Here is a 13164-nt window from a genome sequence, read left to right as displayed (position 1 = left end):
AGAACTACTTTCTGCTTGTTACATAGCCCCAAAGAAGAATCTGGTCTCTGATCCAGTTTCTAAAGTGGTGACCACAACCCATGTATTACCCAAGGCTGCATAAGAGCCAGAAGGGCAGGCACATTTCAAAATATTGCTGTGTGCTAGCCTTGGTCAGCAGACTCCTTCGTGGGAAAGTTAAACTCAGACCAGCGCCCACCAGATGGTAAACAAAGATGGAAAAAAACCCTGCTTAGCTAAGGGAAGCTAGCTTCTGTCTGCTACCTGCTCTGGATTCGTCGTCATTGGTTCCTCCCACTGGTTCACACCCACCGCTTTGCTCTCCTGCACTGAGGACTCACAAACAATGCCTTACTATACACCTTGGCATTGAACCCCACTAAACCTCTTCTGTTGGCAGCTGGATCAGTTTCCCTAGATTTCATTCACTCTCTACACACATCAATGATTTTAGAGCTTGCGTAGTCCGGGCTGCCCTCTTGGAGGAGATAATCATTATGGCCTGGCTACCTCTTGAGAAACAGAAGGAGCTGGGCAAGGTTGCATGTGTTTAGGAAAGCCACAACCCCACAGACACTGAAATCATCAATCCCTAGAAATTTATTTAAGCCTTTGTAATTAACCACACCCTATTTTTATAGCCCAAACTCCATACACATGAAAGGGACAAATGACAGTGAAAGCCAAGCCCATGATGAAGTCGAGATATTACAAGGAGATATCTTTTCTTATTTGCTCCTCCTCTCTTTGGCTGTTGTTTTTAATTTCATTACTCCAGGAGGTGGGTCATAAAAGATCTTGCTGTGATTTATGTCCAAGATCGTTCTGCCTATGTTTTCCTCAAAGAGTTTTATTGTGTCTGACCTTATATTTAGATTTTAATTCCATTTTGAGTTTATTTTGGTGTATGGTGTTAGGGAGTGTTCTACTTTCATTGTTTTTATGTGTAGCTGTCCCGTTTTCCCAGCACCGCTTATTGAAGACTCTCTTCAATATTCAGTATTCTTGCCTCCTTTGACTATTCAAGAGGAAATGGCACCTATTTATTCAGAGCTGGCTATATCAAAGGAAGTCAGACATTGTCAATAGCTTTTGGCAGAGACTCAGGGCAGGCAGAAAGGGAGGGCTCCAGGTATGCTTTGATTGGACTTGTTGCCATGGCGAAGCTGGGGGAGGGGCATCTTCGTGATTGGTTTGGACAACATAGCTGCCTTTTCCTAATTGGTCCTGAGTTGGAAGTGGGTGCCAAAATAGAGAAGCTGGCAGTCATTGACTTTTCCTTGACTATTCCCCGATGACTCAGGGGGTAAAGAATCCACCGTAACGTAGGAGATGTAGACGACATGGGCTTGATCTCTGGGTGGGAAAGATCCCCTGCAGGAGGAAATAGCAACCCTTTCCAGTATTCTTGTCTGACGAATCCCATGGACAGAGGAGCCGGCATGCTATAGTTCATGAGGTCTCGAAGAACCAGACAGGACTGAGCACAATGGGCTTGGCTTGGCTTTCTGGGCCAATTGCTATTAGAAGTTGAGGGTTGTGACTGTTGTCAAACTGGCCACTGTCAGTTGGTATATTCAATCTTGCACTGTGTCGAGTTCCATTTTAGTCTCTTGAAATTGAAAATGAATGTTTCTTTCTTGCCCTAGTTCTTTGGTCATTCCTATAGGTTGTCCAGGTTTGTTGGAGGTGTAGATAAAATATCCTGGGTTTGCAGCTGACTCCAGAGTGAAATAGGAACCCACCTGTTCCTTGATGAAAGTGAACGGCAGACAATCCTTAGCCTTCAGTGAACTCAGTTCTTTGATGTGCTTTTTCTGAAACACAGAGCAGAGTTTGTTAGGTGGCCAGGCTACCTTGGGAAGAAAGAAAGGAGAGATCAAGGCAGTTGTTTTCAAATTTCAGGCTTTCAGTCTTATCATTTAGGCTTTGCACTTTTCTGGGTGGCAGGACAGGGGTCATTTTGTTCCTAGGTCTCCTACCTTTAGTTGCAAAGAAGGGGGCTTTGGCCCTTTGGCTTTTTCACAGTAGAGACAGAACTCGCCTTTCGAGACAGCCAAAAAAATATGATTCTTTCCCTCGTTCGTAGGTTTCACAACTCTTCTGTGTGAAACTGATATATAAAAAGTCTCTGAAATTATGGACAAGGGTGGGGAGGAGGAAGGAGAGGATGAGAAGAATGGAGAGAGTAGCATGGAAGCATATACACTAACACATGTAAAACAGATAGCCCGTGGGAATTTTCTGTATGACTCAGGGAACTCAAACTGGGACTCTAACAACTTAGAGGGCTGGGAATGGGTGGGGAAGGTGGGGGGGAGGTTTAAGACGGAGGAGATATATGTACATCTATGGTTGATTCATGCTGATATATGACAGAAATCAAACCAACATTGTAAAGCAATCATCAATCAATTAAAAATAAATAAATATAATAATAATAAAGTCTTTGGAAAAAGCCAGAAACTGTATCAGCCCAAGAGGAGAAAAATGATCTTTTTTTTTTTTTTCCTGTTGACATTTTGGGTTTAACTGCCATGTTTCCCTGTGCAGTGTCATCAAATTCTCAGGCCTGGGTTGTCCCAGGACCCAAGAATGTCCCTCTTCCTGGAATATCCCACTCCCTGTCCCTCTGGCTCCTCTTCCTCCCAGCCCTCCCAGGGAGACTTCTTTGAAGTCAGGGGGTCTCTGGGCCCATTCCCATCCTTGCTGCCAACCGCCATCAGTTGCCCTGTGCTCTTTCTTTTTATTTTATTTTTTGCCCTGTGCTCCTTCCAGGAGGCAGCCCTTTGCCAGTCCCAGGGGTGGGGGTGGCTGAGCTGCCCCAGTGGGGAGGTCCTCCCTGCAGGCAAAGTGGGCAGTGAGAGAATGAGAACGACTTCTGCTGAGTAAAGCAAGGCTGAGAGTCACCTCGGGCTGTGACGTCTTTGTCTGGGACTGCCTTGAGGACCCCGCCTTCCAAAACCAGAACTTGCTGGTTCCTGTCTCGAATATTACACTTCTTAAAGGTTACAGATTTGACTCTTGGACCTGAAAAACAGTACCAGAGATTAGAAACCATTAACAAGGCCTCAGGTCCCGACCTTCCTCAGTGGACTTAGGCGAGATGTATACCTCTCATTAGTTTTTTATCCTAACTCATCCATCCATTCATCGATGAACTTCAGTGATTAACCCCTACACCCTGAAGTCAGACTGAGTCGGGGTCCAATCCCTGTTCAATCATTTACAAGCTGATGAGTGCGTGTGTGCTCAGTTGTGTCCGAGTCTTTACGACCCCATGGACTACAGCCTACCAATCTCCTCTGTCCATGGGATTTGCCAGGCAAGAATTCTGGAGTGGGTTGCCACTTTCTTCTCCATGTTTACAAGCTGAACAAGTTCCTAAATCTCATTCGGCCCACCAGTAACATGAGGCTTCTAAAGGCTACTTTACGTAGGGTTGGTGTGGGGAATAGGAGGGGTTCAAGGAAAGTTCATTATTATTATTATTAGTGGTGGTATGGGTAACATTCATTGAAAAGTCATCATTGCTATAATAGTTGTATTGATACATCCAAATGAAAGGAAAGTAATACATCATACAAAAGTAATATATCCACGACAGTACTAAAGATACATCCCCATCATTACTAGTAATAGTATTGATAACCCTTTTTTCTGCATCATCTCCCTGGTGGGCCCATGCTATCAGTAAGGCTGGGGTGGCACAGATATCTGCCATGTTGGGCACTAGTGGGGCCAATGGTGAGGAGGGTGAAAGGCTCAAAATAATGAGGTGGAGCAGGAAGGCCCCAAGAACAGAAGCTTTGGATTGAGAGGAACTGGAGGTCCAAGGGTTTGGAGCAAAGTTCAGAGGGACTGTGTCTGCCCTTGTGGAGCCTGAGTGGGCGGGGCCAGCTGCGACATTGGCCAGGGATTTGCCTGAGCCTGTTGGGGGCAGGGGGGACAATTGGAGCATTCAGTCAACGCAGCCCTGCTTAGAAGAGAGGGGCAATCCTAGACTGGGAGCTTGTCCCTGTGTCACTTGTGATAGGGCCAGTGACCATCCATCAGATGGTCAGGTGCTGGGGCTTCCCTGGTGGTCCAGTGCTTAAGAGTCTGCCTTGCAGTGCAGGAGATGTGGGTTCAATCCCTGGTCCAGGAAGATCTCACATGCCGTGGAGCAACTAAACCCATGAGCCACAACTACTGAGCCTGTACTCTAGAACCCCTGAGTCACAACTGCTGAAGCCCGAGTGCTCTAGGGCCCGTATTCTGCAACAAGAGAAGCCACTGCAGTGAGAAACCAGTGCACCGCAACTAGAGATTTGCCCCTGCTCCCAACAACTAGAGAAAGCCTGTGTGCAACAGTGAAGACCCAGAGCAGCAAAAGTAATTGAATAAAATTATAAAGAAAGATGGTCAGGTGTTGCAGCCCATACATAGAATTGATGATACAGTCTATCTAGAACAACAGATATAAAATATGATAATTGATAGATGACCCTTGTAGATTAGAAATTGTACTATATAATTATACACAGACATAACATAGTCTGGATTCCTACTCACTATAAACATAATGCTTTCAGCCAGGAGCCGTGGTATGCGCCCTCCTCCTGCTGCCTATGGCCCACCTCCTCCCTGTCCTGTCATCTTAACTCACATGCCACCTCCTCCTCCTGAAGCTCTCTGTTAATCCCTTAGTGAGAGAGACATTTTCTACTTGGATCTGCCCCAGCCATCAGTGTTTGGGGAAGGACAGCAGGATGGCAAGACCTCATACTGCGGGTATTGCATGCTTGTGTGGCGTTAATTTCTGACTCATTCTATATTTTTCACAGGCTCAGGGTGGGGCTTTCAGTAATCAGTCTTGGGTCAGAGTTCACTGAGGTGGCCTTTCTGGGTCTGGAGGAAGTTATCAGGGTGCTTCAGAGGGCTCTTCTTCTTAAAAAAATTTTATTATTATTATTAATTTTTTTAATTAAAAAAATATTTGGCTGCCTTGGGTCTTAGTTATGGCACAGGAGATCTTTGTTGGGTCATGCGGGATCTTTCATTGCAGCGCTCTGACTCTTTGATTGTGATGCATGGACTTAATTGCTCCCCAGCATGTGAGATCTTAGTTCCCTGACCAGGGATTGAACTTGTGTCCCCTGCATTGCAAGGCAGAGTCTTAACTACTGGACCACCAGGGAAGTCCCCCAAAGGCTCTTTTGACCCCAGCCATATGTGACTTTTGTTGGGGAATAAAACAATGAAGGTCGAAACTAACTGAAGATGCATCTACTTGTATCCCCAAGTTCAAATTGTCTTTTTTTGGGGAAAAATAGATTGACACAAAAAATGGAATAAAAAGTACTGGAATATTGTTAAAAATCAATGGTTCAAGCATGTATATTATCTATGGTGAAACAGGTCACCAGCCCAGGTGGGATGCATGAGACAAGTGCTCGGGCCTGGTGCACTGGGAAGACCCAGAGGAATCGGGTGGAGAGGGAGGTGGGAGGGGGGATCGGGATGGGGAATACGTGTAAATCTATTGCTGATTCATGTCAATGTATGACAAAACCCACTGAAAAAATAAATAAATAAATAAATTTAAAAAAAAAAAAAACTCTTTAAATACCACTCCAAAAAAAAAAAAAAAAAAAAATCAATGGTTCAACACTTCCTGGTACTTATGGGGTCTAAGAGAAGAAGTATACTACTGACCTTTTACAAAACTTGCATCAGGGCTGCACTACATGGTTGGCACGCATTGAAAGGAAATCATCCTGAGTTTGGTACCACTAAGATAGGACAGCCCAACTGAGGAAACCTTCTTCTGCATCATAAGGGCATGGTCATTCAGGGAGGTGGACAAAGTTTTCATCACTTGGCTTTTTCAGCCTGCATTCCTGCCATTCCTCCTCTGTGGCTTCATGCCTCAAGCTCCTTCTCTTCCATATGCTCCTCTATGCCTTTGTTTACGCTGTTCCTTCTGCCTGGGATTACTTTCTACCTTTATTCCCAGTGTAATTCCAACTTCTCCTTTGAGATTCAGTGCAGGCATCACCTCTTCTGAGATGTATAACACAATTCAACCCCCTCAACATAAACTGGTTTTCTGTGTTCCTGAAGCAACCTGTGCTGCCTTCTACTGCAGTTTCTTCTGTTCTTTGTGTATCAAAATTGTTGTTAGAAGTCTGTTGCCCCCACTTGCTCCCCCACTGGCCTGCAACTGCTGAAAGTTGAATGAAAGTCATCCTGTGCTCATTTGCATAAGTACTAAGGGAGCATTCACAGGACCTTCCTTGCCTGGCCACGCTGCAGTCTTGGAACAGCAACTTCTATACCCAAAGTCAATGGCCAGAGGTCTTACACCAGGGCCTGGGTTCCAGGGGCAGGTTGGGAGATCTTGAAACAAGGGCATCTCAGCAGAGAATGGCAATCAGTGGGTTTCTGGTGGGAGGAGCTTCCAATGTATCACTTTCCCTAGTCTCTGAGGGACATCAGGGCCAGAGGAATTGGGGCCAGTGCAGGACAGGAGTCTAACTTTTAAAGCCAAACAAACCATCATTGCCACCAACAAAACTGGGAGTGGCAATCACTGGCTGGGCTAGCAGTGAATGTTCATCTTTTCTTTCTGTCATTGGGTTTTCATAGCACTTTATAGACAAGGAAGTGTGGGACCCATGCAAACATTCTGGGACTCAAATTGAGGTCTTCCCATTGTGTGTGATGGAAGGAACCATGGACTTAGAGGTAGGCAGACCTGCTAATCATCCTGTCTCTGCTACTTGTCACTACATGTCTTAGATGAGTTACTCACACTTCTGATGGTCTCTGTCGGGACCAGCCCAAAAACGAACCGATCCAAGGGAGCAGTGTTGCAGAAGAATAAAGAAGAAGAAGACTCAGAAATAAAGTGGGGCTCAGAGGGCTGATGCCATTCACAGGCAAAAGCCCAGATCCTAATCCTTGCATGCCTTTTATTGTTAATTTCTACTTCCTTATTCCTGCTCTAGAGATATCTGTTCTTTACAATCTCAGATCCGGGATAAAGAAATACAATGCACAGCCCTCAGTGTCAAACCTTCAGGCCTTTCATGACTTTGTTTAGCCTTTTGGCTAGTGACGCCCTTCCTTAGCTACTGTCTCAAGGCTCTGGTTACGGGAACAGTCACTAATGGTTTTCCATCAATCACATCAGTACTTAAAACATCTTGTTTTCAAGATGTCTTTTCACTATGTACTTTTTACTGCTCCCAGCCCTTCACCTGGGGGTGATGAGAAAGTCATTCTTATTTTTCCAAGAATCCCTGTTAATTATAGTACAGGCTTGTGCATAGCATATTCCCTACACTGTCTTTGTCAAAAAGGTGGAAATATAGCACTTTCCCAGTAAAGCTGGGCTTCCCAGGTGGCACAGCTGGTAAAGAATCCGCCTGCCAATGCAGGAGACTCAGGAGATGTGAGTTCTATTCCTGGGTCAGAAAGATTCCCTGGAGTAGGAAATGACAATCCACTCTAGTATTTTTGATTGGAAGATTCCATGGACAGAGGAGCCTGGCAGGCCGCAGTCCATGGGGTGGCAAATAGTCAGATATGACTGAGCACACAGTAAAGTTGACATGGGAAACAAGCATTCTCTTGAGGAAAGAGTTCAGCATGGAGTTTGGTATATATTTATCAAGAAATGTGAATTTCTTGTCCTTCACCAGCTCCAGGTCCTATATCAACTTCCTGGGTTTATTCTTCCCCCAAAGGCTAATTCTTTCAAAGCAGAAATTGCAAAGGCTGGGTGCCAATTCCAATCACCCACCCCCAGTTTTAGATGCCCCAGGAGAAAGTTCCCTGCTTCTTAAGGGAGATTTAACTACCCACCACCCTCCCCTCCCATCCCACAACCCCTTGGAAAGTCACCAGAGTGGGTGGAAGCCACAGAAGAAAGGCTGGGGTCTGATGCCAGGGCGCCTTGTGCTAATGATAAGAGACAAAGACAAAAAGTTAGCAAATGCAATGCCATTAACCTGAGGTATAAGTTCTTTGGCTTAGAGGTGACTTAATTCTTAACTTTGGCAGTTGCTAAAGGGCAATCTGTAAAACTCTCACACAGAAACATATTAATGCTCTTAAGACGGTTCTGTGTCCAATAATTTGAGGAGATTCTGAATTAAGTACTGTTAAGCTTGATTCCGTGACTGAACTGAACTGAACTGAAGCTTGATTCCTTAAAGTGGGACTTCTCAGAGCCATTGTTCCCCCCAAAATATTTGGTGAGGAATCACAAGAGTTTTGCCAATGGTGATCTAGCTAGACCTACTCCAGTCCAAAAAAAGGGGTCCCTTTTCTGATTTTTGGGCTGGAGGGCTAAGTAAGACTTTCAACAAGATGGATCTCACTCCTGGTTATTCCTTTGAGATTTTTAAATTTAATTTTATTTATTTATTTGACTGTGCTGGGTCTTATAGTTGCAGCATGTGGGATCCAGTTCCCTGAGCAGGGATCCAACCTAGGCCTCTCTCTTTGGGAGTACAGAGTCTTAGCTACTGGACCACCAAGGAAGTCCTGTGGTTTTGCCTTTTGTGGTCTAGGGAGTTTAGTATCTGCAAACCAGTTGCTTGGAAAAGTGGTGCTTTGAAGTTTTGTTCTGTTTTTTTAAATCATAGTGTATGTATGAAAATTGTGTCTACTCAGGATAGGACTGGGGTCCTGAATCCTAATATGTCCCTTTCCAAAACTTTTCATAACTATCCCTGTCTACCTAATGTGCTTGGGCTTCCCAGGTGGCTCAGTAGTAGAGGATCCACCTGCAATGCAGGAGACCCAGGTTCAGTTCCTGGGTGGGGAAGATCCTCTGGAGAAGGAAATGGTAACCCACTCCGGTATTCTTGCCTGGAGAATCCCATGGACAGAGGAGCCTGGCAGGCTATAGTCAATAAGGTTGCAAAGAGTTGGACATGACTTAGAGACTAAAAAACAACAATTTAACGTGCTAGGGAAATTCCTGGAGCTCAGTTCTTTGGCAAATTGGACAGAGGAAGAACCATTTCTATAGACAGCATTGAACACATTTCCTGTTTGGGAATCACTTTTTGATGCTCATGATGAATTTGTAGAGGCTGCGTACCTTCCAGGTCTGGCAAGGATTCAGACTCATCTTCATGGAACTCACGGTCAGTTTTCATGTCTGAGCTGCCCTCTGAAGAAGACATCACCAAGGGGGAGAACTAATGTGATGGGAGAGGTGAAGGGAGCTCTTGACCTGCAGAGATCAGGGGACACTGGTTATGAAATCTCCCTAGTCTAGAAAACCTCACCTAGTGCCCTAATGCCTACCTGCAGGACCTTGCCTCGTCTCTACTTGGGGATGTTGCTTTAATGTCAAAGTACAAAATCATTTCAATTCATAAAGAAATTCCGTTTAGAGTTAGTCCACTGAAGTAATACAGTGGTTTGCCTTTCAAATGACTATTTTTGGCTACTTTCTGTGTTTTATTTCCCATGTGGAAGAATTCCCAGGAATCACCTGGAAGGAGTCTTGCTAAAATGCAGATTCTGATACAGCAGGTCTGGCAAGTTCATAAGAGATGCTGCTGGTTCCCAGACTGAGTGTGTGTGTGTGTGTGTGTGTGTGTGTGTGTCTGTGTGTCTGTGTGTCTGTGTGTGTGTGTTAGTCACTTAGTCATGTCCAACTCTTTGCAACCCTATGGACTGTCTATGGAATTCTCCAGGCAAGAATACTGGAGTGGGTTGCCATTTCCTTCTCCAGGGGATCTTCCTGACGCAGGGATTGAACTCAAGTCTCCTGCAGTGCCGGCAGACGCTTTCCTGTCTGAGCCACCAGGGAAGCCACTGTCAGGCATATGTTGGATTTCCCCAAAAGTATTTTTGGGTTTTCAGTAACAGCTTATGGAAAACCTGAATGAAATTTTGAGCCAACCAAATACACACACACACACACACACACGCACACACTATACTTGTCTTAGAGATTCTTACAGAAATCCCCTAGACACCAAGGAATTCAGTGTTTGAGTTGAGAAGTTTGGGGACCACTGGTTTAGAAGGTAGAGGTCATGTTAATCAGGCAGCGTACTCCCTTGGGATTAGTCAGTCCCTATGACAGTGCATAGGAGAAGAAAATGGCAACCCACTCCACTGTTCTTGCCTGGAGAATCCCAGGGACAGAGGAGCCTGATGGGCTGCCGTCTACGGGGTTGCACAGAGTCGGACACGACTGAAGCGACTTAGCAGCAGCATGACAGTGCATTTAGGCATGGAAACAAAACTGTTAAAATGGGGTTGGGTTGTGCTGGGAGACAAAGAGGACTGGATTGATCCACCCAATAAAGAAAAAAGTCTGATACTTCCATAAGCACCTGAGAAGGGCAAGGCAAGGGCCCTGGAAATTGAGGGAGGCCAAGGAGTATGAAAGGAGAAAGAGAAGACTGGGAGTTGGGGCTGGAGGAGATGGTGTGTGAGAAGTTTCTGATGAAGGTATCACTGATGTGTGTCTTAGCAGAAAGGTACAGGTTGTTTGCTATATGCTGTCATCTCCCATGTGTGCGATGACCCCTTGCTACTCTGGGTGTGGTCTGGGGATCTGTAGTATCAGTAACACTTGAGAGCTTATTAGACAGAAATAGAGAACATGGGGCCCCACCTCAACCCCAGAAACAGAGTCTGCATTCTAACAAGATATCCGGATCATTCCCATACACACTGGTGTTTGAGAAGCACTGTGCTAGCTGAGTTTCTCACTACTGCTAACACAGAAATACTCAGAGGAGTTAATAAAAATATGGAGGCCTGGATCTCACCCTCAGAAATTCCTATTTGAGGGACTTCCATGGTGGTCCAGTAGTTAAGGCTTTGCTAGCTAATGCAGGGGACATGGGTTCCATCCCTGGCTCAGGAACAACCCACATGCTGTTGGACAACTAAGTCTGTGTGCCACAGATAGTGAGCCCGCCTGCGTCCTGATCCCGTACTCTGCAACCACAGAAGACACCACAATGAGAAGCCACAGCACTACTGCTAGAGAAGAGCTTCTGACTGCTACAACCAGAGAAAGCCTGTGCATAGCGACGAAGACCTAGGGTGGCCAAAAATAAATAAATAAAAAAGAAATTCCTATTTGATTGATCTAGGAAGTTGACTCAGCATCCGGATATTTAAAAGTCTTACAGGTGTTTCTAAAGCCAAGTGAGAACTGCAGGGCTGGTACTGTTCAGTACCACTTTTTGTTTTGTTTTGTTTTTGGAGGAAATAAAAGTTCTGGGTCAGTTTGGGACCAACACAAGAACCAGCTGAAATATGTAAGCCAAGAGAGAGATCAGAGGGCATAAGAAATCCCTGATGGGATGTCTGCTTTCCAAAAGTCTACAAGTAATAAATGCTGGAGAGGGTGTGGAGAAAAGGGAACCCTCTTACACTGTTGGTGGGAATGCAAACTAGTACAGCCGCTATGGAGAACAGTGTGGAGATTCCTTAAAAAACTGGAAATAGAACTGCCATATGACCCAGCAATACCACTCCTGGGCATACACACTGAGGAAACCAAATTTGAAAGAGACACGTGCACCCCAATGTTCATCACAGCACTGTTTATAATAGCCAGGAATGGAAGCAACCTAGATGCCATCAGCAGATGAATGGATAGGAAGCTGTGGTACATATCACCATGGAATATTACTCAGCCTTAAAAAAATTCATTTGAATCAGTTCTAATGAGATGGATGAACTGGAGGCCATATACGAGTGAAGTAGCAGAAAGATATAGACATTACAGTTACTACATATATATGGAATTTGAAAGTGGTATGATAACTATGTGCAAACGAAGAGACACAGATGTAAGAGAGAAGACTTTTGGACTCTGTGGGAGAAGGCGAGGATGGGATGTTTCGAGAGAAAGCATTGAAACATGTATATTATATGGTGAACAGATCACCAGCAGTTGGATGCATGAGACAAGTGCTGGGCCTGGTGCGCTGGGAAGACCGAGGGATCAGGTGGAGAGGGAGGTGGGAGGGGGGATCGGGATGGGAATACGTAAATCATGGCTGATTCATGTCAATGTATGACAAAAACCACTACAATATTGTAAAGTAATTAGCCTCCAACTAATAAAAATAAATGAAAAAAAAAAAAAGAAATCCCTCATGACAAAGAGGTACCCTGAGGTTTTAGGAAATAGGGTAAGAGAAATTGGTTTTCCACCATATGTTGGATAGGTGATTAAGTCAATTCCTACTTAAACATTGCAAAAAAGATGATTCCAATAGCCTGGAGAACTTGGAGATGTCTAGGTAACTGACATCCAGTTATGGACAAAACAGACTCACAAGGCTAATGAAATTCACAACAGACTTTTAGATGATATTTACTTGGGTGGTATCTACAGATCCATCTAAAAAAGTCACATTCAGCCATCTGGCATCTGTCTCCATCAAGCAGAGTGCTCAAAACAGTGAGTCCAAAAGCACTCTTCTAAGACAAATTCTCTATTTGCCTTCAAAATTAGTCACTCCAGCCGCTGGAATAGAGAGGTTTGTGACATCAGTGGCACTCTACCATGACACACCAAGATAGGTATGATCTCGAGCTTCATACTCGCCCTCTCCCATTGTTGTTGTATCACTAACAACCCATTGATATCTAGGGCCTCCTGGGAGAAAATGCCTGTTCTTGTTCTTAGGAGCAAGTTGCTCAAGGTGGTCTTAGGGATAAAATTCCGAATAGCTAGAAAAGCATAAACATAATTTAAAAAAAACATTCAGCCAAGCCAATGAGTGCTATTCCACCTTTTCATCTATGCAGGTCCATAGCTAAGGAAAACAATTTAGATGTAACTTGATCCAGAAGACTGTGAAGGGACAAAGTCATTGGGACCCACAGCTCAGAGGGTGATTTCTAGAAACCAGGGATGAGGACCACATACCTGGGCCAGGGAGATCCGTGTCTGAGGCTCTGAGTGGATATCAGCGTGCTAGTATGTCTTATATTCTACAAGGACTGCGGCTCATTTGGATAATGGATGGGAGTGGGCAGATGTGGAATTATGATAACAAAAATTAGTTAACAACTCACTGGTGGGGCAGATTAAAGATGACTGTGGAGTCTTTAATATTCCTCTCCTTGAGATGAGTGATTCATGTATCCTGTCTTTGACTCTGGTGGGCTCTGTGATTG

At 44.7% G+C, this 13164-nt stretch overlaps 1 protein-coding gene across 1 annotated transcript; it reads right to left on the bottom strand.

The window, feature by feature from the left end:
* Positions 1–580: 580 nt before the first annotated feature.
* On the bottom strand, positions 581–12939 carry LOC122442615 (interleukin-37-like). Its single transcript, XM_043470463.1, has 6 exons — positions 12914–12939; positions 9098–9232; positions 7891–7947; positions 2911–3030; positions 1983–2131; positions 581–1817 (listed from the first exon to the last, which is right to left on the bottom strand). Exons 2-6 carry the CDS (start codon positions 9180–9182, stop codon positions 1578–1580), a joined length of 651 nt encoding a protein of 216 aa, XP_043326398.1. The 5' UTR covers positions 9183–9232; positions 12914–12939; the 3' UTR covers positions 581–1577.
* Between the last annotated feature and the right edge of the window lie 225 nt (positions 12940–13164).

The sequence above is a fragment of the Cervus canadensis genome, chromosome 5 (genome assembly GCF_019320065.1).
Source record: "Cervus canadensis isolate Bull #8, Minnesota chromosome 5, ASM1932006v1, whole genome shotgun sequence".
Classification (NCBI taxonomy): Eukaryota; Metazoa; Chordata; class Mammalia; order Artiodactyla; family Cervidae; genus Cervus; species Cervus canadensis.
The sequence above is the reverse complement of the archived record's forward strand: the minus strand, read 5'-3'. Positions and strand labels throughout refer to the sequence as shown.

Bases quoted from the DNA above. Each gene is read 5' to 3' on its own strand.
- LOC122442615 (XM_043470463.1), bottom strand. From the start codon at position 9,182: ATGTCTTCTTCAGAGGGCAGCTCAGACATGAAAACTGACCGTGAGTTC. The intron at 2,132-2,910 runs GTGACTCTCAGC...CCATAATTTCAG, and splicing joins CAAAGACGTCACAGCCCGAG to AGACTTTTTATATATCAGTT. The intron at 1,818-1,982 runs GTAGGAGACCTA...TCTGTGTTTCAG, and splicing joins CCCCTTCTTTGCAACTAAAG to AAAAAGCACATCAAAGAACT.